This window comes from Artibeus jamaicensis, unplaced genomic scaffold, assembly GCF_021234435.1.
Source record: "Artibeus jamaicensis isolate MK-2021 breed Jamaican fruit bat unplaced genomic scaffold, CSHL_Jam_final contig_47, whole genome shotgun sequence".
NCBI lineage: Eukaryota > Metazoa > Chordata > Mammalia > Chiroptera > Phyllostomidae > Artibeus > Artibeus jamaicensis.
Window position 1 is genome coordinate 804,584 of NW_026521848.1, and position 26,055 is coordinate 830,638.

General features: G+C 55.0%; 2 protein-coding genes across 3 annotated transcripts in view; both read right to left on the reverse strand.

The window, feature by feature from the left end:
• Positions 1 to 8,011: 8,011 nt before the first annotated feature.
• SHKBP1 (SH3KBP1 binding protein 1) lies at positions 8,012 to 19,345 on the reverse strand. Of its 2 annotated transcripts, none has more exons than XM_037133626.2 (18): positions 19,218 to 19,345; positions 18,926 to 18,979; positions 18,755 to 18,800; positions 18,583 to 18,656; positions 18,251 to 18,309; positions 17,942 to 18,022; positions 16,084 to 16,245; positions 15,912 to 16,002; positions 15,632 to 15,822; positions 15,001 to 15,116; positions 14,223 to 14,310; positions 14,004 to 14,120; positions 11,762 to 11,932; positions 10,612 to 10,767; positions 10,183 to 10,279; positions 8,946 to 9,124; positions 8,547 to 8,658; positions 8,012 to 8,425 (listed from the first exon to the last, which is right to left on the reverse strand). In XM_037133626.2, the coding sequence occupies exons 1-18, from the start codon at positions 19,301 to 19,303 to the stop codon at positions 8,194 to 8,196; spliced, it is 2,112 nt and encodes a 703-aa protein (XP_036989521.2). In that variant the 5' UTR covers positions 19,304 to 19,345; the 3' UTR covers positions 8,012 to 8,193. The 2 variants fall into 2 exon arrangements, with proteins under 2 accessions (XP_036989521.2, XP_036989518.2); XM_037133623.2 differs by having other exon boundaries at positions 8,547 to 8,661.
• A 374-nt stretch (positions 19,346 to 19,719) lies between these two features.
• SPTBN4 (spectrin beta, non-erythrocytic 4) overlaps positions 19,720 to 26,055 on the reverse strand; it is a 69,555-nt gene continuing 63,219 nt past the window's right edge. The window contains exons 30-35 of the mRNA XM_053667579.1: positions 25,014 to 25,633; positions 24,185 to 24,254; positions 23,322 to 23,614; positions 22,015 to 22,188; positions 21,826 to 21,868; positions 19,720 to 20,784 (exon numbers count right to left, since the gene is read on the reverse strand). Of these exons, the coding sequence (XP_053523554.1) occupies positions 20,626 to 20,784; positions 21,826 to 21,868; positions 22,015 to 22,188; positions 23,322 to 23,614; positions 24,185 to 24,254; positions 25,014 to 25,633 (1,359 nt within the window). The 3' untranslated portion in view covers positions 19,720 to 20,625. The remainder of the gene's footprint in view (positions 20,785 to 21,825; positions 21,869 to 22,014; positions 22,189 to 23,321; positions 23,615 to 24,184; positions 24,255 to 25,013; positions 25,634 to 26,055) is intronic.

The following is a 26,055-nucleotide window of genomic DNA, read 5'->3' on the forward strand; positions in this document are numbered from 1 at the left end:
GCATTTGGGGTGGCGGCTAAGGGCTGATTCTCTGCCCTAGGCACAGAGAAAGGGACTTCATATGGAGAAGGTGCTGTCATGGCACATCTGGGCAGCCAGGTGGCACATCTGGGGGAGAGAAGGGTCAGTGCACCTGGACACATAAAGGAATTGGGGGTCTGAATGGTGGGCAGAGCGCTGGTGGGGGGTCATCTGAGGATACACTCACATCTGGTCAGACCCCCTCCCCCGCCCCACCCCGCACCTGGTAGGAGAAGTCAGAATGAATGCGGGGAAAGCGTGGACTGAGGCTGTGGGTGGGGGTCCTTACATATGGCCAGAGGCCCACATCTGGAAGACTTTAGGGAGGAGGGGACACATCTGGGCTGAAGGCCACAGCAGGAGGGGGATTTTTGAGGGTGGTTAGAGCTAGGGGATGTGCTAGCCCAGGGGTGAGCGCTGGAGCAAGAGCAGAGCAAGGGAAATGGGGGGAGGCCTTTGGCCTCTAGCCGCCGGGCAATTTTGGGCATTCAGTGACCCTGCAGGCGCCAATCCGCACAATCGCTTTTGTTGTCTGGGCTAGTTGGGCTGCACTCTCTGCCGGGACTGTGCCCCGCTCTTTGGCCAAGGGCAGCCCGGACGCCTGGCTTCCCGGCCCCACCCCCACGGGTCAGCCCCTCTGGCCAGTGTCTGGTTCTGTCCCGGGCTCACCTCTCGAGACCGGACGCCGGGGTCCCTAGAGGGGGCTGTAGTCCGGGGGTAGGGTGCTGAGCTACAACGGGGGGCGGCCGGGCAGCGGCTAGACCGTGGGAACCAGACGGCTTTATCTGGCCCGGAACCCCCCCGCCCCTGGCGGCAGAGGAAAGGCGGATGTTCTTACCCTGGGTCTGGCCGGCAGGGGCGCGCTGCGGGGGCCTTCTTCCCAGCAGTGCCCGGCCCCCCGGCCCACGGGGCCGCAGTCGCCTCAGCAGAGCTCTGGCCTCCTGCAGCCTGGGTGGGAGAGGGCAGAGAAGGAGCTGTGACCGCGGTTAGGCTGACACCTACCCCCCAGCTGGAAGGGGCCTCCCAGCCAGAAGGTCTTCCAGTAGTGGCTGCGCCCACCCCACCCCCCCGCCCCTCCCACCCGACTGCAGGAACTAGGCCTTGAGCGTTCTTTAGAGGCTCTGCAAGAAACAGAGACAAAGACGGTGGGGAACATAGATGAGGAAGGGAGAAAGAGGAGAAATACGGAAGAAAAGAGGCAGGTAACAATAAGAGAAACTGAGAACGACAGAGACAGATGGGACAAATACAGAGAGAGGGACACGGAGACAGAGAGATAGAGACTTAGAGACTGTAATAGGTAGGAAAAGGAGAAATGAAAGATAGAAGTTGACAGAGTCAGAGAGAGAGAGAGATGGAACAAGGTGAGAGAGGAGACCCAGAGAGCAAAGTGGAAGCTATGCCAGAAATGGAGGAGGAGCTGGGAGCTCCAGAACATTTGGTAGGGGAGGGACCACGCACTCACGTTAGTGGCTGCCAGTTAAGGGACACCTGTCTCTTCCTCACGCTGGGGCTGGGGCTGGGGCTCGGCAGCGCAGGGGGCACTGGTGTCAGGCACCGCTGAGAGCCCGCACACTTTTCAGACAGGCAGCTCTGAACCCTGCAGGAGGCTTCAGAGACAGCCAGGGACTAAGTGGAGGAGGATGTGACCGAGTCCCTCTTTCTATCAAGTCTATCCCGATCTCCAGCTGGGGTGAGGGATGGGGAAGGAAGCCCCAGCCCCTCTGCTTCTACTCTGTTTCACCTCTACCTATTCCCCACCTAGGACAACCCACCTCTAAAGCAGTGGCTCCTCCTGGGGGATCGGGCTGGGCAGCAGCAGCAGCAAGCAGCACCACTGCCAACAGAAAGGTGGAAGCCACTCAGGTCCCTAGGGCTCTAGGACTCCCCAAAGGAGAGCAACGGGGTAGGGAAGGAAAAGCCAAGATAAGGCTTGAGGGTGCTGGAAATAGATGTGTGGCCGGTGGAGACACTGCGCTCCATGCCTCTGTTTCTCTGTACAATGAGAGGCAAATTGCCATAGCCTCTCCAGGGATGAAGGTCACAACAACCTTCCTTTTATTTATTTTATGAAGTGTTTGGAGGTAAAGTATTATTTTTAAAATCTATTTTAAAATAATTTTTAAAAGCCATTTTTTAAAAAAAGACTCAAAGAGGATTTCTGAGAGCGTATCCCATTCCCGACTGTCTGGGAATCTAGAACCCTGCCCTCCCGGAACATCCCTGTGCTGGATGGACTCAGCCGTCATCCCACGCGTGGCCGGAAGGTGGCGCCACTTCCACAGGCCTCTGCGGCTGGGAAGGCAGATCCTTCTTCGGCTGTGGGTCCTGCAGTGTGCTGAGGTGGAGGGGGATACAGAAAGAGCCACTGCCCAGCAATTGGAAATCCCGAGGCCTGCGTTTTAGCCTATTCTTGCCCTTGAAAGCTCGTGTATCCTGGAGCCAGGATCTCCTGGTCTCTGGGCCAAGGTTTCTCCCCCTGTCGTTCTTGGAGAAAACTCCGCGGTCAGAGGGTCTCAGATTCTGGGTAGCAATGCCCTCAGTTCAGTCGCGAGTGCGTCGCGACCAAGGGGCCCCCCTAGACAAATCCATTATCTCCAGGCTAAGGGGGACGAGGGACTAGGGAGCGCGCATAGGCTCCGAGAGAAGGGCAGTGAGAAGATTCTACGAAGGGGACGTAGGGCGTGCGGGCTCTTTCCAGATGGTTGGGGTCCAGTGGGGAAGGAGGCTGCCAGGTGGGAACCTCCAGGACCCTTGCTCTTGCCTTCATCCCTCCCTCCTTTTGTCCGGGTTAACCCCTTCCCGGCCCCGCCCCCCGCGCGGCTCGGGTTACTAAACGCATTCGCAGAGACTGAGGCGGGAGCAAAGCCCGGGGCCTTTGTAACGGAGCATTGGGCTGCAGGGCTGGGGGTGGGGGTGCTGGGCAGACTGTTTCCTTCGATCTCGTCACCATAGACAGGAAGGGTGGCTACAAGCTCCAAATCTATAGGAAATTCTGGGTCTCTTGCCGCGAAGTCACTACTACTTCATTCAAACCTGAAATCTTCTAATTCTAAGACACTAGAGCATCTCCAACCCTCATGAAGCCTGAGGAACACCCCCGCCAGCACAATTCCCTGAAAGCCCTCCCGCCATCAACCCAAAAGTCCACGTCTTCCTCATTAGGAAAATCCAAGTGTCCTTTTAATTAATCCGGGCGCCACCAAACCCCAGAAAACCAGCACATCCTAACTCCCACATAAAATCTCTGCACAACCTCCCATACTCTTCCTCTTTAAGCACCAAAAAAAACTTGGGGAACCCGATCCCAGTTCGAGGGCCCCACCCATCTGTCATCCTAGGAGAACTCAAAGCCCCGCCCCCATATAAACTGCGACCCTTCTCAGGAAAACAAAAACAAATAAACAAACAAAAAAAACCCCTAGGATTTCCTGGAGCCACAACTGGTCTCTACCACACACACCAGAAGGGAATCTCTCCAGTCCAAATCTCAGTCCTTCACGGATTCTAACCACTACATAATAGAGAGCCCTAATAAGTCCATGAGCCCTCGCTCTTTCATACCAACCCCGAAGCAATGGGTTTGATTCACCCAGCATTGGAAAATCTTTGGCCTCCGGACCACCACTCTTTTTGGATAGAGGGGGCACAAGGAAGGGGGGGCTGCAGCGGGGCTTACCCGGCCGGGCTGCCCGGGATCACCGCAGCCTCGACGGCCAGGCTGGGGTTGGGGCTGGGACTGGGGATGGCGGCCGAGGCGGCGGCCGCGACGAAGGGCAGCAGCAGTACCAGCGGGAGGGGGCGGCGGACGCTGGGGCCAGGCTGCTGCATCGTGTCCCGCGTGGAGTCCGGCTCCAGGCAGGCCGTCTGTCCAGCAGGTCCGGCTCGGCGCCGCCTAGCCCCGCCACCCCGCCCGAGGCAGACTCATTTTCTCCACTGTCCCAGTCGCGGGCAGCTAACTTCCCGCCAATCGTTGCACCGTACCGCCGGGGTGCTGCCGAAGCAGCCAATCGAAAGGCGGCAGGGGCGGGGCTAGAGGGACAGGTGTTGGGCGGGGGTCGCTGGGGCCTGCCTGGATTTCTCCTGCGGTGGGGGAGGATCGGCAGTCGGTTACTGACTCGGTGAACCCTCCAGTGAAGGAGAGGCTCAAGTGTGGAGGTGCTGTGACCCCTCCCACTACTGAGAGGCATACGTAGGCAGTGTCCCCTAAAATAGACTTCCATTCGCTGGCCTCATCCCTCAGCTCGCAGTTGTGGGAGAATTCGTTCAAAATTTGCTCCCCGATTGGTGTAGATGCTGGAAGTTCCCACAGGTGTCCACTTTTCACGCGAGACACTCAGGATTCTGGGGACGGAGCATCCTGCATTGGGCCCCCGTTCCACTCCTCTGAAGGTCTCAGACCCATTCTGGACCTTCCCAAAAGATTAGCCCCTTCTGCGGGTCCTGTGCGGCAGGGTTCCCGGCTCAACACGCAGTAGCGTGGTTCTCTGGGTCTCGGACCCAGAGACTCCACTCCCAGAGCTCCTGACTCTGCTCTCCTCCTCGAACCCCTGTCCACCGGCCACCCCTAGAGGGTACCAGACCCCTTTCCCTGACAGAATCTTCAAAGACTCCAATTCCCCCTCCAATTCCCAGAGCACCCCTCCAATTCCCAGAATTGCAGATTCTCCCGCAGGAATTCCAGTCCCCTCCCTTTACCCTCAGGAGCCTCAAGTCACAGAGGACCTTAGGCCCCCCTTGTAGCCACTTTAAGGGGCTCCAGGCTTCAAGCCCTGCTCAGGGCTTCAGAGAGTATCAAAACCAGTCCCCTCTCTTTATTACAGATTCAAGGCTTAAGCCCCACCTTCTTTCCTCAGAATTACAACCCCTCACCCCTCTTCTCTCATCTCCCCAAGGCACCGCCCCAGGGCTTTAGGCCTGCCCCCTAGTTGACCCAACTCCTTCAGGCCACACTCCTTCCCACAGATAATTGGGAAGTGTTCCCCCACGTAACATCCTGAGCCCCACTCCTTTTACATCTGCCCCACTCACATGGAGTACGTAGCCACACACCTGGGCCAGAGGGTTGACCCCACACTAACACAGCAACAGATCCAGCTTTGTTTTTATCCCCTACTTCTTCCAATGAAAGGAATACAGGAAGCATGGGGGACCCCTCACCCTCCCTGGTACAAGTGGGGCACCCGGGCTAACTCACATAGCCACACTCACACCATCACTGCCACCTACAAGCAACCCACACCTCCATCCTACACTGACGCTTAGAACTCTGGGCCCATCCACCATTCAGGGACACACAGCCCTTTGAAGCAGTAACAACAGCACTCAGGCCCCATTCAGGGGCATTCGTGGGCTGTCCCAGCGTGATGATGGAGCGTCTGGTTCTGTCCACTGAATGTGCTCTATGTCCCTGTCTTTGTGAAGCCCCCACGATCCCCACTATTAGCCCTGCAGGACAGCATATCCATGCCCCCTGTTGCCCACCCCCCTCCCTGCATCCTACCCTGTAGCTGGAGCATTTGCTGGGGCGCTGCCGAAATTTCTCCCTTCTGTCTGGGATCCAGGGCATCGTCAATGCTCGTTGCTAGGCAACAGTCACTGGCTCACCACTGCAGCTTCCGGGGATGGCGTCAGATTCCCATCCCCCCTCCACCCCCTACAGCATTTAGAGTCCCCAGTTCTCAGTCCCAATCAGTGCCGCTATCTCCTAAGGCTCCCAGGGTCAATTTTAAATTTTATTTGTTTATTTATTTATTTATTTATTTATTTATAATTATTTTATTGTTGTTCAATTACAGTTGTCCCCCCACCACTCCCCACCCACCCCAGCCATCCCTACCTCCCTCCCCTGCTTCCACCCCCCTTGGTTTTGTCCACGTGTCCTTTATAGTTGTTCCTGAAAAGCTTTCCCCCTATTATCCTCTCCCACCTTCCCTTTGGTTACTGTCAGATTGTTATTAATTTCCATGTCTCTGGTTCTATTTTGCTCACTTGCTTGTTTTGTTGACTAGGTTCCACTTATAGGTGAGTTCATATGGTATTTGTCCCTCACCGCCTGGCTTATTTCACTCAGCATAATGCTCTCCAGTTCCATTCGCGCTCTTTTTTACTTACTTATTTATATCTTTATAGTTCATTTGAGCCAAACTGATGACGCATGCAGGGAAGCAAGATCTCAAATGCTCCTCCAGGGTCATTTCTATGTCACCCCCTTGGACCCCAATCTGCTCTCAACCCTTCAGAAACCCGAGTTCTGGAGTCCTGGGATTCCAGAAGCTTCCTCCCAGTATGCACTCACAAACACCATTTTATCCCTTGTATTAATGAACAAAGCAACTAACAAAAATCTCTTTAGTGTTCTAGATTTACTGACATTTCCTCCCTGGTTCTAGAATCACAAACACATTGGTTCTGTATTCCCAGGCATGGAAAAAAAAAAAAAAAAACAACCTCTCAGTATTCCAGATCTGCAAGTACTATCAAACATCCTCATATCCGAGGTCCCTGACATCCCAACGGCCTCCTATGTCCTAGACTTCCTAACATTCAAACATCCCCCTGTGTTCTGAGTGCCCTGGCAGATAAAAGCATTTCTAACCCTGGCCAGGTGGCTTGGTTGGTTGGAGCATCACCCTGCGCACCAAAGGGCAGGGGGCTTCGCCCTCGCCCTTCACCATCAGGCACATACCGGAGGCAAGTGATCAGTTTCTCAGAGCGATGGTTTGTTTTTGTTTTTTTTTTTCCCTCTCAAGTCAATAAACATCTTTGGGCAAGGATTAAAAAAAAACATTTCTAGAGTTTGAACAGCACACTCCAGAACACTCATATTTTAGAATCACTTACCTTTCAGGCCTCCCATTCACTTTCTGGATTCTCTGACAATCTAGAGCCCCCTGCCATTGTGAATCTCTTGGAATGCAAATAAACCCTCCAGTGATCTAAAGTTGACATTCCAGAATAGCCCTAGATTTTCTAGTAATCCAGATTCTTTTCTTTTATAACTCTCAGCATTCCATAATCCCTGGCATAAAAAATAGTCCTACTGGTGTAGATTCATAGGCCTTCTAGAACATTCCCATTCTAGAATTATTGACTTTCCAGGTCCTTTTTGTCAAGACACTTCTACAGTCTGGATGCTCTGAAATGTAGGGGAGAACCCTAACATTGTCCACCCACTAGAACTCTAGAATATCCTTGTGTTCTAGATTCTCTAACATTCTAGACCCACCTCCAGCATGTTACTTACAGAAGTTCTTGCATTCCAGAAACTCTGGGATTCCACAATTAGCATGTCCTAAAATCCTTTATTGGCTCACTTTCCCTCCCTTTCATTGGTCCAAGGAAAAGATGCTGAACATTTCCCTGAGGAGTTTCCATAGGAACGGGTATAATTTGAGGGAAGATCCCAAGGATGTCAGGCTGTGGTGAGCTGAACCTGTCTCACACGCCCTCTCAGGTGTGGGCTGCAAAGAGGTGAAGGACCGGGCAGCCAGGGATGTGGGCAAGGTGTTGGGAAGCTGAGGTTTGGAGCACAAATGTTAAGGATGTGGCAACAAACAACGTCTGTGTTTATGCTGACTTACAGCCATTCATCCCCACTTGTGGTAACAAAACCCTGATTCACTTTTCAAGAAATCCTCCTCCACTGTCAACATGGAGGTGACCTCACCTGGCCCTAATGATTGGTTCGGGGCTGGTCATCTGACTCAATTCAAGCCAATTCAGTCTTAGGATTCCCGTGGCTGTTAGAGAGAATACAGTTGCTAAGGAGCTACCTGGAATTATTTTGGCACAGAGAGGGAAAACCTGACTGAGAATTCCTGGATCCAGCCATGCCTGAACCTGAATGTAAGCCTATACATTTCTTTTTTTTGCTTAAACCAGGAGAGACAGATGTCTCTGAGTCTACAGCCAGAGACAGGCCACCCCCATCTCTCTCACCCTTTCCCTGGGGGGGGGGTCCCAAAATCCTCTAAGAATGCAAGGAAGATGTTGGCAGTGAGAACTTTATTAGTTGAGGGGTGACTTTGGCTCTAGAAAAGGGGTCGGGGGATCTAATAACAGTAACCACTCCTAGGAAGCCCTGGCCCTGAACCCAGGGCTCTGACAGGAAGCGAGGAGGAACCAGAGTCCCCAGGACCTGGGTATCCAAAGGCACCATGGCAGCTGCATTCAGAAGGAAGTTTCATTGAGCTTCATCTTGGGGGGTGCAAGGGGAGCCCCGAGACCCGTGGAGGGCCGGGGTGCTGGTGTCGGTGGCCGTCGGGGCTCTGGCCCACTGCGGACCAGTTCCTGGCAGCGTTCCACGAAGCTGCCTCCCCCACGGCGCCGGACCTCAGCCTGGGTAGGGCTGGGGCTCCCACGGCGGCCAGAGAGGGAGGTGTTGCTGGAGGCTGAGTGGAGACTGCGGGGGATGAGAGCAGTGCAGGCCATTATGAGGCAACCGGGCCACTCACCCTCTACTAAGGCCACCGTGCTCTGTCCTTCCCCCCATGGAACAGAAGGGGGAGAGGAGCCACGCCCACCTGGTGAGAGAAGTGCGGGGGGAGGGGCTAGGGAGAGAGCCCCTGGAGGACGCCAGTGGGGCCAGGTCACACTGCTCCAGCTGTTCCATCAGCTCTTCCTCTGTCAGGCCACCTGCTAGGGGGCAAGGAGACAGGGGTCAGGGAACAAGACGAGGACTGCAGGGCAAGGGAAAAGGTGAAGTGAAGGGTTGAGGTCAGGAGGAAAGATGCAGAGGTCAAGGGGCAGGGGTCAGAAACTGAGAGGAGTTAGAAAGTAAGGACAAGGAGGGGTTGGCGGGCAGAGGAAGAGGTCAGAGGGCAAGGGCTTGAGGAGGGAGCTCTTGACGGAAGAGGATGTGGAGAGGGGTTCAGGGTGAGTCTGTGAGGCTTGGGATGGGATTGAGGTGGGGTGGGGAGTACCAGGGGCCTGCCCAAGGCCATCCATGGCGGTGGTCAGGTCCCACATGGCCAGGCTGCCGTTGGCCTGACCAGTGAGCAGGTAGCGCCGGGGCCGCGAGCCGAGCCGCCGGGATCCCTCGCACTCCAGCACCGTGAAGGCGGTAGTGGGTGAGCCGTCCACGGAGCGCACGGAGCACACCCTGCGGGGGAGGGAGGGGTCACCCTGGCCACCCAAGGGCCTGGCCTGCTCCCTCTTCTCATCCTCACACCCGTCCTAGGCCACAGGCCCCACCACTGTGGCTTCCATTCCTGCTTCTCCACCCTCGGGCTTCTCCATCCTTCTCCAATCTACTTTCTTGGGTTCTGGCTCTGAGGGGCCAGCAGCTCCTTGGGTGTCCCCTGCCTTCACACTTGGCATGTGTCCCATGTGGGCCTCAGGACTCTCCTCCAAATCTGCTGCTTCCCCCACTTCCAGCCCAGGGAAGGCTCAAGTCTCACCCTAGGTGCATCCCTCATCTCACTGTACCAGTCCCTCATGTATCAGGCTCCTGCATGACTTCAGCAGCCCCTCCGCCCAGACCAGCGCATTGCCCTGGTCAAGCTTGCCCTCTCCAGCCAGGCGCCTGCCCGGCCCCCTCACTGGCCTCCTGTCTGAACACCAGTCCGTCCGTCATAGCAGCCCTGGATCCCAGGACTGCAGGACAGTCTCAGCCGCTCCATTCGATCACCAAGGCCCTGCCCCTCGGCCGCCGCACTGCTCACCTCCGGTTCTGTGCTCTGGCCCCCAGAGGCCGCGGGCACCTCACTGGCTACCCTACTTGGCCATTCCTAGCCTCTGCATACGCTGTTCCTTCAGCCTGGCACAGTCACTTCTACTTATCCTCAAGGCCTCAGCTCCATCTCCTCTTCAAGAAAACCATCTCTGGCCTCCTCCCCAGGCTAGAGCCAACCCCCTTCTACAGCTTCCTGGCCACCGGCCCCAACCCCGCCCTGGCTCCTCCGACCGGGCCCGTCCCACCCGGACTACACGGGGCAGTCTCTGAGCTCCGCCACAGGTGCCACCTTCCCCAACTTCTCTCCCACCAGTGTCACACCTCTGCTGCCTCCAGCCCCCCCCCACCCGGACCAGGCCTCTGCTCCCCACTAGCCCCTGCTTCTTTCACGCCACTTGGCTGAGGCCTCCTTCTGGCCTCCATAACACAGCCGGCCTCTTGCCTTCTCCTCTGACCACCCTCCCCGTTTGATGAATGGTCCTCACCGCTCGCCAGTGGATGAAAGACGTACAAAGAGCTGGCTGGCACTTGGCACCACCTTCTGAATGAACACTTGTTGGTCATCCCGTTCGCCGTAGGGACCTGGGCCAGGCAGGCATGAGGGTCAGGCCTGCTAAGTGCCTGGGACCTCCAGGCCCCGAGGCTCCACCCCATCCCAGGACTAGGACCCCAACCCTAAATTGCTGAAGTTGGGTGGGGTCAGAGAGCGCTGAGGGTCAGCAACGGTCAACAGGGTTCAGGTACATCAGGGATGGGGGTGGTCCCAGGTCAGGGGGCAGTTAGCAGGAATCAGTGGAGGCAACCTAACTAAATGGGAAGAGCTGGGAGTAAAGAAAGGTCAAAGGGGGTCAGACAGAGGGTCAATGGAGGCCAATGGGGGTCTGTGGGGTAGGCAGCCAGGGGCTAGGAAGCACCAATGTCATTGCCAGCACTGCAGCCGCCATGCCCGTCGGCCGACTCCAGAGCCAGGATCTTGAAGGAAGCGAGTGGGGTGGAACCCGGCTGTGTGGAAATCATGCCACGGAAGCGAGTCACAGACCACGTCCGCACGTGGTTGTTGTCAGCACAGACTGAGGGGCAGAGGGCAGCAGGTCAGGAGGGCTGCTGCTGCCCACCTTCCCCAGCCCAGGAGGACCAACTTTCAGAGGCGTGAGGACTCAGATCCCTCTGGGTTCTTTCCCCGAATTCCACATGGTCAAAGTGCCTATTGGCTCTGCCTCCGAAACCACTCGGACCTCACCTCCCCCTGCCCGCTGCCTCCCACTGCTGCGGTTCACCCCGTCTCCTGCCTGGACCATCGCAGCCGCCTCCTCCCCCCGCTCCCGCCCTGTGCCCACCACCTGTCCCACGGCAGCCAGAGGGAGCCTACGCACACCTGCATCATGTCACAGCTCTCTGTCCCAGACCCCTCCTGTGGCGCCATCTCCGTCGGGCCAAGGACATAGTCTTCTCCATGGCTCACAAGGTCCACCCTGTTCCTTGCCCATGCCACTCCGCGCACAGAGGGCCCCTGCTTTTCCTCAGGCATATCAAACATCCTCCCACCGTGTATTCTCTGCCACGCCTGTTCCCTCTGCCTGTAATGCTTGTCCCCACCGATCTGCGCTGTTCATTTCCGCATTTCTGCCTAAAGGTCCTTCCTCAGAATGGCCTTCCCAGGACCACGCACTATCCCGTGACCCTGGCAATCTCTAGCTACTCACGCAGCTCTGTTTTTCTCCAGGGCCCTCATTACTGCCTGATATTAATTTACGCTTTTTATTAATTTGTCTATCGTCCCCACAGGAACATCTGCTCCACCAGGGTAGGGACTCGGCCTGTCTCGTTCATCACTGTGTGTGCCTGGCACACAGTAGGTGTTCAACAGACATGTGTTGAATTGATAAATTCTTTACTCCCTCAAACTTGTCCCCTTTATAGTGTCCTCTTACTCCTGCGATTACTGTCGCAAGTCTCACTTCCCTCCCCTGTAGGTCTCTCCCTACACAACGTCCCCGGCTTCACACTCCCATCAGAGCCCCCCCACCCGCAGGGAGAGGGCACAGGGCCACCCGGCAGGCCCACCTGAGATGAGATGCTTCTCCGACAACATGATCTTGGTGACAGGGCTGCGGTGCACGGTGAAGGTCTGGAAGAGCTGCGGCCCGGAGCCCACCGTCTCCGGGTGCTGCACGATGACCCGCACCCCGCCTGAGCTGGTGCCATAGGCAATCTCAATCCAGTTCCCACTGTCACCTGGTGACAAAGAGAGGGACAGGGTCGCAGTGAGACAAAAACCAAGGCAGAGACAGACAGACAAAGAACAGAAAGTTGAGAAGCAAGGGGAGAGGGAAGGATGAAAACTTTCAGGTGGGTGAGGAGGTGTAGAGATGGAGGAACAGGGACACAAAGTGACAGGTCAGAGAGAGAGGACCAGAGACAGATGTTAAGACAAAGCGGCAGACCCGGCATGAGAGGGAAGAGCCAGAGAGACCACAGACATGGGGAGACGGGGAGCTGGGCAAACGAGCCCCGGGGAGGGCTCTGGACAGAGAGACACCCAGCAACAGAGCGGGAATGGGAGAGAAAGAAAAAAAATGAAGACGTATGTGAACAGACGGCAAGGCGAGGACTGCACCCCAGTGCGTCTGAGGGACTCCCTGGCCCGGCCAGCTCTCCAGAAGGGACACCAGCTCCATGAGCCATCTAAAAGTTTAACTGGGGGTAGGGAAAATGTGCGTGTCATATTTCGTGCAGTTGAAAGCAGGGGGCTGGGCTCATGCATCACCACGCGGACGGACATCAGACCCAGGGCAAGGCAGACAAAACAAGAGGACAACTGAGGCGGACGCTGGTGGGGGCTGCTGCACAGATTCCAGCCGCTCCGTGACGCCCAGGTGAGGGGACACACACGTGAAAACATAAACGTTAGTCATGACTGAACAGCAGCACGTGGCGGGGAGGACAGGGATAAATAAATGAAATAACGAAGGGGGGCCTTATAGGTGGGGGGTGGGTGAAAAAGGTGAAGGGAAATACAGTCAATAATACCTCGATAGTTTGCACGTTGACAGAATTGCGGGGTGATCACATCATAAGGTATAAAAGTGTTGAATCACTATATTTTACACCTGAAACTAATACAACTAATGTACTACATACGAACTATACGTAAGTTAAGAAAAGCAAAGGGGCCTTACAGGACGTCATGCTGTGAACTTAGGTATAACATTAATTTATTCCTGCTGGAAAAAAATGTACCATAATCCTTACCTCCCACCATATATACCAGCTAATCTGAAGCGCAACAGAGGCTTACATGCAAATGTTAAGACTACAAAGAAGAGAATAGGGGGAAATCTTCACGACCTGGAGGTAGGCAAAGATACCGTAAGATCCAGGAAGCACTAACCATAAACAATAAAATAAGGTAATTAACCATTATGCTAAGTGAGAAAAGGCAGACCCAAAAGCCGCACAGTGTACTGATTCCCTGGGCGTGAACTGTCCAGAAGAGGTAACCGCATAGGGACAAAAAGTAGATCAGGTTTCCAGGGGGCTGTAGGGAGGCAGGAATGGGGTGTGACTGACTGCTAACAAGTTCAGGGTTTCTTTTCAGGGTGACAAAAAATCATATTCTGGAATTAGATAGTAGTGACGGCTGCACAACGCTGTGAATCTACTAACAATCACCAAGTGGCCTGGCTGGTGTGGCTCAGTGGACTGAACATCAGCCTGTGAACCAAAAGGTCACCGGTCCAACTCCTGGTGGGGGGCACACACCTTGGGTTGCGGGCCAGGTCCCTGGCTGAGGGTGTGCGAGCCACAAGAGTAAAAGAAAATTTAAAAAATTGAAACCAACGAATTGCACACTTTAAAATGGCGAATTTTATAGTAGGTAAATGAACTCTCAACAGATGCAAATAAAAATTAATTTGTTTCTATTTGAGGTCAAGGAAACAAAACAAAACAAAACAAAACAAAACTGTCCCAAGTGAGAAAACTCAGCTTGGTCCACAGTAAAATGTGCCTCCTCTTTGTTTTAGGGGCATGCAAACGTCACACCGCAGTCGAAGAGATGGGGAAGGAATCAACAGATGAACGGCTAGTGGTCACCTTTGCCCTTGGTGGGGAGGCCATCCAGTGTCTGAAACAGTGCTTATATATACAAGTGGTGCTCAGTGAGTATTTGCTGAATGACTAAGTGATGGGTAAATCTGTCCCGTCTTCCATTAAATCTCACTGGGCCACACTACACGAGCAGTGGGAGGACAGCTATGGGCTGGGGCTGGCCACGATGGTGGTGGGGAGCCAGGTCATAGCTTACTGGTCTTGGGGGTGAGGTAGACGCTGAGGGCTGTGACCCCGTCCTCTGCAGGGTCCCGGTAGAGCTCGCTGACAAGGAGGTCATTGTCCTTCATGCGCAGGGGAAACTTCTGCACATCTGTGGTGGGCACAGAGGATACAGCAGGTTTGTTCAAGGCGCCCCAGCCTCTCCCCTCCTCTCGCACTTTCCAGGGGAGGTGCTCAGGCATGTGCTGCTCACCCACATAGTAGATGGAGCCATTGTTGCAGCCCAGGAGGAGGAAGGAGCCGGCTGCGTCGTAGCTGGTGATGGGCTGCACTTCCTGGACCTGCGGGGAGGGCAGACTGTGGCCGGAGTCCCTCCCTGCCTTTGGCTCTGCAGCTCCCCACACACAGGCCCTCGCCACGCCCGCAAGAGCCCACAGAGAGTTTCTAGGTCCACCTCTCCCCAGCCTTGCCTGCTCCGGGCCCGTCTTGATCTGTTTCTATCTCTAAACGTCTCTTGGTCAGTGCCTCTGCCTCTGGGCCTCTCCTGGCTGCTGTATCTCTGACACTTCTCCATTCGGCTCCTTCCATTCTTTGGGTGCCTTCATCTACCACAGGCATTCAGTCCTGGTTCCTCTCTGTCACCTCTTTCCACTTTTCTGTCTTTGCCCTCTGTCTTTCTCTTCCTCCCTCCTTTAGCAGAAGAAAACAACACTGCAGGTGTGGACATGGCTAGGGGTAGATGCAGAAGGAACGACAGACGTTTGCGGGTGTCTCTCTGGGTTTCTGTCTCCTACACCATCTCCCCTCACCTGCTCCCCCATCCAGTGCCTGGAAAATCCTCTCTCCTTTCCAAACCCACCCATCTTTCCTATAAGCTCGGCAGTCCCTCCTCCAGGAAGGCCTCCCTGATGGTCCTTAGGCCTTTAACACACATGCCCAGGCTCTGTCCAGGTGGGCGGGGCAGAAAGAAACCCCACCCCAGAGGTGCGTGCAGCCTGCACACCGGGGAACGGGAGAGCCAGCACTCTGACCTGCCAGTGCTTGGTGACGGCGTTCCACACGCCAATGCGCCCTGTGTGGCTCGTAGCGATCAGCTGGTTCCCGACGAAGAATAAGGCCTCCACAGGCACCCCCAGATGGAAGACTCCTGTTGAGGAAAAGGAGCAGTCAGCCAGGACTCTGCTTCGTGGGGGAGAAAGAAGAATAGCGGGAAGAGTTCCGAGGCCCAGAGGAGTCAGCCATGGAACCCTCACAGGACAGAGGATTCCATTAGGAATTACAGGGGTTCTTCTGAGATTTGCTAGGGGACAGATTAGTTAACGAGTCAGAGATTTTCAATGAGAACACAGAGTCTAATAGGCTTGGCCCTGCACTGGCATGAAGAATTCCAACAAAGCAAAGAAATCTAACAGGGCAGTGAACTCTGACAGAATTGTATGTGGGTGGATTTTTCTATCAGGCCAAGGAATTCTAACAGGATCCAGAATTCTAAAGTGTTGGGACATCCTAAAAACGCAAAGAGCTCTTATGGGTTGGAGAACCATAGAGCAGGCTTATTTTAAAAGGCCACACAATGCTAATGGGGTAGGAAATTCTAACAGACCACAGACTGGAATAGAATTCCACAGGACAGAGGCTTCCGGGGAAAGCCTGGTGCCATACCTATCTCGGAGCCACCGCCTTCTGCCTGCACAGCCCACAGAAGGATCTCGCTGCCTGTGGCCGCTGCCACCATCTTGTCATGTTCACCCAAAGCCCCACCGAGCACCCGGGCTGTGAGGGCCAGTCGCTCGATGGGCCAGTCCAGGCGGGGACTGGAAAACACCAGCTGCCAGCCAGAGGCTTCCTTCAGCCTGGAGGATTGGGGGACATATCAACCCTCACTCCAAGCCCTCCCCATCAACAGGGCTCGAAGCCTCCCGCCACCACCCTCCCCAAGCACCTGTAACAGACAAGAAACTGGGTATAGGCCACAGCGATCCAGTTGTGGTGTCCACATACGAGGCGCACCATCCCTGGTTCCTCCGGCAGCCCTTAGAGGGGAGAGCAAAGATCAGCACAGGGGCACAGGGATTCCGCTGGCTGTCCCAGCCTCCCAGGAGACAGAAGCACACCTGACAGGGAGGGAGGGGTCTTCTCATCCAGCATTCGGCCCAGAAGCCCTGCATTGCCCAGGTTGGGGGGCATGGTGTTGCTCCTTCGAACAGGTGCTGGGCGTCCCCCCGTCTGCTGGGGTCCCACCAGGCTGTGCCGGTTCCGCCGCTTCATTGGGAACACTATGTCACGGAGAAGGGGCAGAGTGACAATAACTGTAATAATTGTAATAGTGGCCACATAGCAAGCCCTTAAAATAGCCAGATATTGATTTCTCCATGTGTGGAACCCAGTCTTTTTTTTTTTTTTTTTTTAGATTTTATTTATTTACTTGTAGACAGAGGGGAAGGGAGGGAGAGAGGGAGAGAAATATCAGTGTGTGGTTGCCTTTCACGTGCCCCCCACTGAGGACCTGACCTGCAACCCAGGCATGTGCCCTGACTGGGAATTGAACCAGCAACCCTCTGGTCCATAGGATGGCACTCAATCCACTGAGCCACACCAGCCAGGGCCACAGTCTTTTGATGAAAAGAATTTAGGTGGTGTGGGGATACTGAATTAAGTGAAACTGAATTACACAGCAAGTTAATTCCTTTTCAGTTCCTTTCGGCCTATCTCAAAAGAAGAATCAGTTCAGAAAGCCATAGCATTGACTATCTCTTCAATATTTGCTAATCTTTCCTTTTAAAAAATGGAAGCCTGTCCCCTTGGCAGAAAAGAGCCTCTAGCCAGAGTTTAATAACACTGTTATGCTTGGGTCTTATTCTTGTGTTTACGTATTTATGGTAGACAGGTTGTGATATTAAGCTTCTATTTAAAATAATTTTTAAAAAAACAAGGCAGAGCTAAGTTAAGAAAACAATAGCATAGCCCTGGCTGGTGTAGCTCAGTGGCTTGAGTGCCGGCCTGTGAACCAAAGGGTCTCTGGTCTCTGGCAAGTGCCAGTCAGGACACACACCTGGGTTGTGCGCCAGGTCCCCAGTGGGGGACATGTGAGAGGCGACCACACACTGATGTTTCTCTCCCTCTCTTTCTCTCTCCCTTACCCTCTCTCTAAAAGTAAATTTTATATATATAATGTGTATATATGTGTGTGTGTGTATATATATATATATATATATATATATATATATATACACACATATATATGTATATATGTAACAATAGCATAGGTCTTCGTATTTGCCAAAGTTCATGAAGGTCGTAGATACTGATTGAGGTGAGGGAAATAAAGCCATAAGTTGAATTTTCCCCTCTGTTCCTTCTACCAATCAGCAAAGCTTCATGGGTTATAGGCCCCAATAACCACTGGGGCGTATTTTCCATGGCCTGGCTGCACCAAGGTCTCATGGATTATAGTCAATAAGTTCTCTTTAATAGTTCTCCCCTGCATGCAAAGGAACCCAGTTCTTTTAAGCTTTCTCACAAGAAAATCAAACTTGGACTATGACTCTCGTTGCACTCTAGGGTGTGCAATAGAGCACAGGTGGCAAACACAAGGCCCCAGGGCTGAATCCAGCCCTCCACCTTGTTTTATCTGGCCAGGCACCTGGTTTCTACCCAGCGGCAGTGCTGAGCTCTCGCTTAATTGCTAAGGAGTAGTTACATTTATACAGTCCTAAGGCAGCCGAAAAGCTGATGTTGGCCCCTGGTGAAAAAGAGTTTGACACCCCTGCAACAGAGCCTCAAGGGGCGCCCTGCTTCATTGGGATGCTGGTTCCTACTTCCTTTCCAAGCATCATGCCACGCATTTGCTACAGAACTACAACTCCATAGTGTCTCAGGGTTCATAGCAGGGGCACTCAAGAGCTGCCAGCCTCATGGGAAATGTAGTCTTTATTCTACCCATCCTCCATTCCATCCCTTAGTAGTGCCCACCTGGTGGAGGCAGGTAACCATTGAAGAGAACATTTCCACAAGAAGAGCGATCCAACTCCTCCCGCAGCTGCAGACGACGAACTGAGGCGGAAAGACTTGAAGGATGGGTCTTGGCGGGTACTAAGACCGATTTTTCCCCTCTCCCCCATCTCTTTCTCCGCAGAATACCACCACTCCCCTGAGACCCAGGACCAAATCCAGGGCTGTCAGCTCTAACCCAACCTTCTTTCAGGAGAGAGGAGGATGGAGGAGCATCACTAGAGAACTGGTTTTCTATTCATTGAGGATGCTAATGGGGCCCCCACTTACCCAGAGGAGTGAGCCCATAGAACTGGGCTTCGTGAAGGAGGCTGGAACCGTGGACACCCCTGGGTAGTGAAATGACCAGGGGTCAGGGTCTGGGTGGTGGGAATGGGCATAGAATTCTAAGGAGAAAGTTTTCCAAACTGTAGAGAATCCCAAAAGGTGGCGAATTTGGATGGGTGATGACATGGCTGCTAAAAATGTGTGTGTTTGTGGGGAACTGTAAGGACGTACAATTTAAACATGATCAAGGAACTTCAGTGAACATTCTCAAGGGAAGAAGAAATTTCTCAGGGGACAAAGACGGTGGGGGACACCCCTTTATCCTCCATGCCAACCTGGGGTCCAACTCTTTGGTGCGCAGAAAGTTGAGGATGGGGGCGAAGACGGTGGGGTCCCTGTCGATGAAGATCTGCGGGGAAGGGGTGCAGATATGGTGCAAAGAGAGGGGATAAGTGGGAGATCTGTCCCTCTTACCCGCTGCCCCATTTCAGGTCTTGCCCTACTCACAGCTCCAGTCTCATCTTTCAGTGTTGAGATACGTCCGCTCAGAAGACTGCAGGGAAGCGACACAGAGCAGGTGTCACGGGTCGGAGTGTGTATGTGAGGGGTGGTGGCATGAGGTCTCCCCATACCTTCTCCTCCCGCCCCTCCCGGTCCCAAACTCGCTCTCCCAACCACCTGGAGAAGAAGGAGTCTGGTATCCAGGTGAGAGTCTGGCGAGAGGTACTGAATCTGTGCGGGGAAGGTGAGAAGGTGAGCGGACGAGAGGTGACGTAGAGAGAGTGAGGAATACGGCCCCATACCCGACAGCCAGGTGAATTCCCTACCCTCCGTGGCAGCCAGTCCAGCCTCCGGCGCCTCCCTCAAGGGGCGGAGCAATCCTTGAAAACAGGATTCCCCGGGAGAAGCGACTTCTCCCACCCTGCTCACCGCCCCCGAGGGTGGGGCCTCGGGAATCTCCTAAACTCACCTCTTGCCTCCCACGTTCAGATGAATCACCTCTCCCGGAGGGCCTGGTCCCGGGAACCCTTCCGCCGCAGGGGCAGCAGCTGCCATGGCCCGCGGGCTAGCCGACTGGTCCGTACTCGCTTCCGGGTGTCTCCCCGCCCCCGCCCTCACGGTATGTTCATTGGGCAAGAAACTCCCAGAGCCGCCGGCGATTGGGCAAAACATTCACCCTTCGCAGTTAAAGTCTCCGCCTCCTTAAAGGGGGTCCGCCTTTCCTGTCTCGGACAGGGCAGATCCGGCGGCTCCTTTGGGGAAGTTTAATTAGGAAGGATGGTAAAACATTCCTGTATCCCTTTGGGGTTCTCATTTTAGGAATGGCATCTAAATGCTTCGTCCAGTGAATGTGTTTAGACCCCGATATTAGTCCACACCGAGGGGGACCTTTAAAAGTTCGCCACAGCCACAGTCTTTCCCCGCCCCCATACCCCCAGGCGCAGCCCATGAAACGCGAACAAACCTGCATAGATCGTCAAAGCCAAAGGATTTATTATAGGTACATACAGTGTGCGCCTGCCACACTATCCCACACCCCGGAGCCCCACTGACTTCTCCAGGAGGTCACAGGGGCTGTCCACAACCCGCTTCCCCCCACTCTCCTTGAAGGTGCTTCAGCCGGAAGCATGCAGGGGGAGGGCTTCCCCTCGCCCCTCCCCTCACGAAGTGGCATTGACAACTGGAGGCGGGGAGGAGAGAGGAAGACTGTTTCGAGCTTTGACGTCCCTCCCATTTAATGCCTTCGCGGATGCGGGGCAGGGGTGTAGGGTGGGAGGAGGAGGTCCACGTTTTGCAAAAATAAACTAAGTCAGGAATTAACCGCATGGCTCTGAGACGGCGGAGTGCGGGGGCTTGGGCCCCTTCACTCCCCCTTCCCAGACAGAGATCAAGGCAGCATTGGAAGTGAGGTAAAGGCGGGGAGGGGCCGTCCCCTCCCCACCCCCTAGCACCCTGGATGGTCCAGGGGACCTCACCAGCGCCCCCATACCCATCCCTAGGGTGGAGAGGGGGGCAGGAATTATCGTCCCTACCACCCCAGCTTCCTGGGGCAGGATCTGGGGATCCAGGCAGAGGGCTTGGCTCAACGGGCCCCTTACCCGCTCCCCCAAGCTCAGTTATTGCATAAAAATAATGGAGCCCCAGCACCTGGGGTGGGGATGGAGAGCGGGAAGGGGCCGAGATATGGCTATAGGGGCGGCAGTCCCCCCACCATTTGGGGGTGCAGGAGAAGTCCCCTCCTTTCCATTGCCCGTCAAAGCGCGTCCGCAGTGTTGGTGGAACTAGGGGCTCCAGCCCCTGCAGAAGAAAAAGTGTCTTTGTGCCCTCAGTGCGGAGAGGAGGGGCGGGGAGTTGTGTCAGGTCCTGGGGATGGGAAGTCACTTCCGGCGCCCACTGGCCCTGCGTTCCCCTGTCTCCCGCTTGGGGTTGCCCTCGTCTGTAGACGAGGTAGTGGGTAGTGTCTGTCCCCAGCGGGCGATCTCCGCATGCTCTGCCACCGAGGCGGCTACAGCCTCCAGCCAGCCGTTCATCTCCTCCTGAAGAAAGGAAACAGAGCAAAGAGTCAGTATTTGTAAGAGAGGAGGCCGATTAATATCGGTAGACGCTTACAGAGAGAGCACTTACTAGGCCCTGTAAGTAGCACTCTGCATGCACCAACTTACTTAATTCTCACACTAACCCTATGATGTAAAACTATTTTTATCTCCATTTTAAAGATAAATAAAGGAGTCATGGAGAGAATAAAGACCGATTTCATAATCTCTTGTGAGAATGAATGAAACAAAAAGTTACTATTTTCAAAATCTCTTCACACCACCTCCATGCCTGCTCCTCCTCCTCTGTCCGTTTCCCAAGGTCCCTAGTCCCAAGGTCCACTCACATTCCTGTCTTTCTCACTCACCTCCTCTTCCCCTCGACACAGCCTGTGCTCTCCCACTTGAGTTCCTTGCCCTGGCTACCTCCAGGGTTCACACTTCCACCCTTGCCCTCTCCAATCTACCCTGTACGTGGTAGTCAAAGGGATCTTTCTTACATATCACAGTAACCCTCCCGTGCTCAATACTCTGCCATGGCTTCCCAGTGCCCTTGGGGCAAACCCAACCTCCTCTGGACCGTGAGATCCACCCCCTACAAACCTCTCCTTGAACTCTGCACAAGCATAGTTAGTGCTTTGCAATTCTGCACCTCTAGTTCTTTGTACTTGCTGTTCCATCTGCCTGTATCTATCCCCTTAGCCTCCTCCATTTATGTATTTCTTTATCCATTTATTTATTTATTGCTAATTCCCCCTCTCTTATCTTTCCAACCTTACCTCATAGGCAGAGGCAAGGAGGTTGGACTTTGTCCTGGGGACTCCAGGCAGGCCTCCTGGTCTGCCACTTATCCCCTTACTCGCTGATTGCCCCCCTAGCTAGGTTAGGAACTTCTGGGCTTTCTCTGCCCATGGGCTTTCCCATTACAGCCCTGGTAACTCTAGCTTGTGCTTCTCCCTCACAGCCCCATCACTCTGGGCCAGCGACCAGCCAGCCAGGTGGTCCTTGAGGCCCAAATAAGGCAGGGAAAGAACCAGATCTCACCTCATCTTTAGCCTGGAGCAAAAACTCGCTGCCATCCTGGGTCCTGTAGGAGGGGACACAGGACTTGGGGGATCTGGGATAGGGGCCTGGCCCATCCTTCTACCAACTGGTTTTTCCAAGGGATAGGAGATTGCTGGGAGGGGATGGCTGGGCCTTGGATCCCTCCCGCTGGCCCACTGGGAGTCTCACTGAAGCTTGAAGACATGCTTCTTTTTCTTGTAGTCACTAGCCACCTCGCTGGTGGCCTTGTGCAGGCTGAGCAGTGGCTCTCCACCATGAGTGCCCCCAGATGCTGGGCCTTTGGCGTCCTTGTAGAAGCCCAGCTCCCCCTTGCTGAGCACGCAGTAGAGGCTCACCCACGACCTGGGACAATGAGACAGGGCTCAAGGCAGCACTGCAGCACTCTGCCTGGGTCCTCTTCATCAATATCTTTCATGGGCTGAATCTGTCAGAGCCTTCCTCCCTCGGGGCCTTTGCTCTACAGGGGCCATATGCCTTGGGTATTCCTGAGCTGAGGGTGGAGTCTAAATCTCTCAGTACCCAGTCTTTGCCCAGGCTGGCCCTGCTGGGGGTTGCCCTTCCTAATACGCTCTCAACACTGAATTTCTAGAAGGGAAGACTTAAGCTGTCTCCTTCATTGGGCATGTTCCCAGCCACTCCTCTACCTCCCATGGAATCTCCTGAAAGGGAAGCTTATTCTCTATAGAGAGAAACTGCTCGGAATGAAGAATTCATTCAGCCAAAGCCCCAACCAGGGAGGCAGAAGTACCCCTGGTTATTCCTATCTTGGCCTCAGTGCAAAAAAAGAAGGACTACCTGAGACCCCACAGGCAATCTGTCTGTTTTGCCCATTTCATGTCGTGGATCTAGACTTCACTCTGCTCATTGGCCAGCGCTGCTACCCTTTTTGGCTTCACCACTTCCCAGTTTCTGCCTCCCAGCTGGACAGAAAAGGGCTGGGCAAGCAGGAGCTGGACTCCAAGAGTAAATACACCACCGTTAAGCCCCCTTTTGGATACCGATTATGAGACGCCCTCAGCCCTCAGAGTTTGGGCTCCGCACCTTCTCAGATTTTCCCCCAACTTAAAACTTCCCGTGTGGACCCACCCTATTAATTGGTTGGATGGACCTCTCCAGGCTTTATTTATTTCATGAAACATTGAAACCCTCTAGACTAGACCCCCACATCCAATTTGCTATTAGCTTTAACTAACTCTTGGGTTGGTTGCTATAATATTGGGTCGCAATTTATTCACTTTAGGAACATTTTCTTCAGGTCCCGCCCTCATCTAAGCTCCACCTGCTCACCCATTGGCTACATAAACTTCAGGCCCCACTCCTCCTGCTTATTGCTTGATTACTTAAAATTAAGCCCCGCCCCCTCCAGGCCCTGCCCAACCCGCCACTGGTTAGGCGCCCTTCTTACTCCCACATATTCATTTACTGGACGTCCTGAGCTTGGAACCCGCCTCCCAAAGCCCCGCCCACATGCTCACCGATTGGACGACTTGCGGTTAGCGTCGAGCTCACGCTTGCGCAGCAGGAAGCCCTCGTGCTGCACTGTGTGGGTGGGTGGTGGCTGAGGCGCGGGGGCGGAGCCACCCTGGGCAGGGGCGGAGCGGGAGCGCCGGCTTCCCCCGCCCTCACCACCTTCCCGGGGCCGCGGCCGTCGTCTGGGCTTGGGCCGGTCCCGCGCCCGCGGCCGGTCGGGCCGAGGTGTCCGTTCGGGAGGCTCAAGTCCGTTGGGCAGGCGACCGGGGGGTAGCTCTCGAGGCTGAGGCAGCGACGTCTGTGTGAAGGGAGGGGGAAGAGGGGTGCTGTACAAAGGCGGGTGTGGGGACATCTGGGGGCATTCGTGGGTCTGGGGGTCCCATCTGTCTGCAGGGCCATTCTATCTTGGGGGCGAGTATGGGAGGACCTGGGGGCTGTCAGGACTCATAGGTTTGGAATCCCTCTTGATCTTGGGGAGGAGGAGTCATGAAGGTGGGAGGCCGGCACGTGGCTGCCCCACCTGTCTGTAGGAGGAATCTGGGCTTTCTTCTCTGTGTGTGGCTGTCTGTAAGGAAATTTGAGATTCCCCCACTGGACTGGAGAAAGAGTCCAGAGCAGATGTGGGCAGACTCTGGAGGGAGTGAGGGAGTGAGTGCGTGTAGGAGGGAGGAGTCTCTAAGATCAGTGGCCTCATCTTTCTAAGGGGGAACATATGTGGAGGCATCTGGGGACCCTCTCCATCCCTGGAGAGCCTCTCTGCAGGGTTCACCGGAGGGGGTTGCCCAGAGTTAGACCCTGGTGTTTCTGGGATCCAGAAGGCTGCACTGCAGAGTTCTCCATTCCCCACCCACGCCTAGGCTCGACTTACCCCAACAGGGAGCCCTGGGCCTGCCTCTTTCTCCTGCAGCTGCTCCACAATGTCAGCCAGGGTGGCCTTCCTAGGGGTGGGGGCGGAAAGACCCAATGGAACTGGGGTGCCTCCTCTGAGGGACCAGGCTGGCCCTTACCTGCTTCTGCAGCTGCCTCTCAGAGGTTGGCCTTACACACCCCAGGTGCGCAGGCCCTGGCTGCTGATTGGAGGAGGGAACCTCTCTCCCTTTTGAGTTTTAAGCAACAGGAAGAGCAAAATGCAAACTGGTGCCTTCAAGCCTTTGAACATACTGTGGCCTTTTTCCACCCACTCCTGAGCTTCTAAGTCCACTGGACTTCCCCCATTCCGGCTCTGATCATTCTGGGTCATCACTGTCTGGTGACAAGTGTGTTTCCCTAGTGGGCTGTGAGCCCGTGAAGGCAGAGCTGGGGCTGGCTCCCTCCGTACTCTCCCCAGCACATGGCACACACAGGGGAGGCGCTCAGCAAACGTTCATGAAATATGAAATTTAAAAAGGGGTCAAGAAGTCATTGTTACTGAAATGTGTTTGACCCAAATACCTCTTTCTGGATACACAGCCAGATTGGACTCATATGCACAACACACTCCAGCTAACTCTGCCCTTTCAACGCTTAAAACTGAGCTGTCGGAGAGCAGCCAGGTCATTTACCCTCTTTCAGGCTCAGTTTACATCTCTGCAGAATGGGTACCAGGACTCTCCCTCCATAGGCAGTTCGCCGGACAGAAGCCCTCTCCACTCTGCCCGCTGGCTCCAGGACCTCTCTCTGTCTCCCCACCCTCACTCCCTGGACTAATGAGGCCTCACCCCCTGGCCAGCTCTCCTCTGGCGGGTGTCTCCTGTTCACTGGACTCCTGCCGCTCCAACCTGCGTTCACGGCGCTCGCGCCGCCGCTCCATCTGCTCGTAGCGGCCCAGGGTAAGGCTGTGTGCCCCCTCGTGCTCCACCGACTCCTGCCGCTCTGACCTTCGCCTCCGTGCAGCCTCCTCGGATTGATCTGCTGATTCCTGCCGCTCCGGCCTCCGCCTCCTGGGCAATTCCTCCGCGCGATCAGCCGACTCTTGGCGCTCTGGCCGCGGCCGGACCTGTTCCGCTACCACGGGGGTCCCGGGGGTCTCCACCACGTTCTCTGGTGCGGTTGGTGGAGCCATGGGCTCAACCCTCCCTGGGACCTCCGGCAGCCGGTCGATGCGCGGCTGGAGGCGCTCAGGCTTGAGTTCCTGGCGCACGTACCCCACCCGGGTCCGCACCTCGGCAGACAAGGCGTCCGAGGCCCGGCGGGCCAGGGGCTCCAAGCCCCTCTCGTAGCCCCCTGGCCGCAGCAGGGGTGCCGCCTTAGCTGCCAGTTCTGTGGGGTCCCCAAAGAACTTGCGCCCCAGCAGAGGAGTGGGCGGCTGCTTGCTCTGTTCTGCCTTGATTTTTTCGATCTGGGGACGGAGGGGCCACGGTCAGGTAGAGGGGCATGGTGGGGGGGGGCGGGGAAAGGCAACTCTGGGTTGTCTGCCTCACCACCCAGGTTATTAGTTTCACTGGTGAAAAAACAAGGTTGTCCAGGCCTGCACCCATGCTTTGCTCTCTGCTAGGAACTTAATTCCTGTTTTCTTCAGCAAACACCTACTGTTCTTTTAAGAATAAAGCTAAAGCATCACTTTCTCTAGGTGCCTTTCTGACCCCCATTGCCTCCTTCCCTAATGGTTCCCTCCCAGGACCTTAAGACTTTTGACTACAATGGTCTCTCCTCCTCATTCTTGTAAGTCTCAGATGAGACTCTCCCAGGCCAGACCAAGTGCTTCTAGACTCCCACAGCCTCTGTGCTTCTCCATCCCTGCCTGGGGCTGTCACTGGTGAC

Coding starts and splice junctions, on each gene's coding strand:
- SHKBP1 (XM_037133623.2), bottom strand. CDS start 19,303: ATGGCAGCTGCTGCCCCTGCGGCGGAAGGGTTCCCGGGACCAGGCCCT. Junction 18,657..18,754: donor TGAAAGATGAGACTGGAGCT/GTGAGTAGGGCA, acceptor CCTTCCCCGCAG/ATCTTCATCGACAGGGACCC. Junction 16,003..16,083: donor GACCCCTCCCTCCCTGTCAG/GTGTGCTTCTGT, acceptor CTCCCCTCTAAG/GGCTGCCGGAGGAACCAGGG.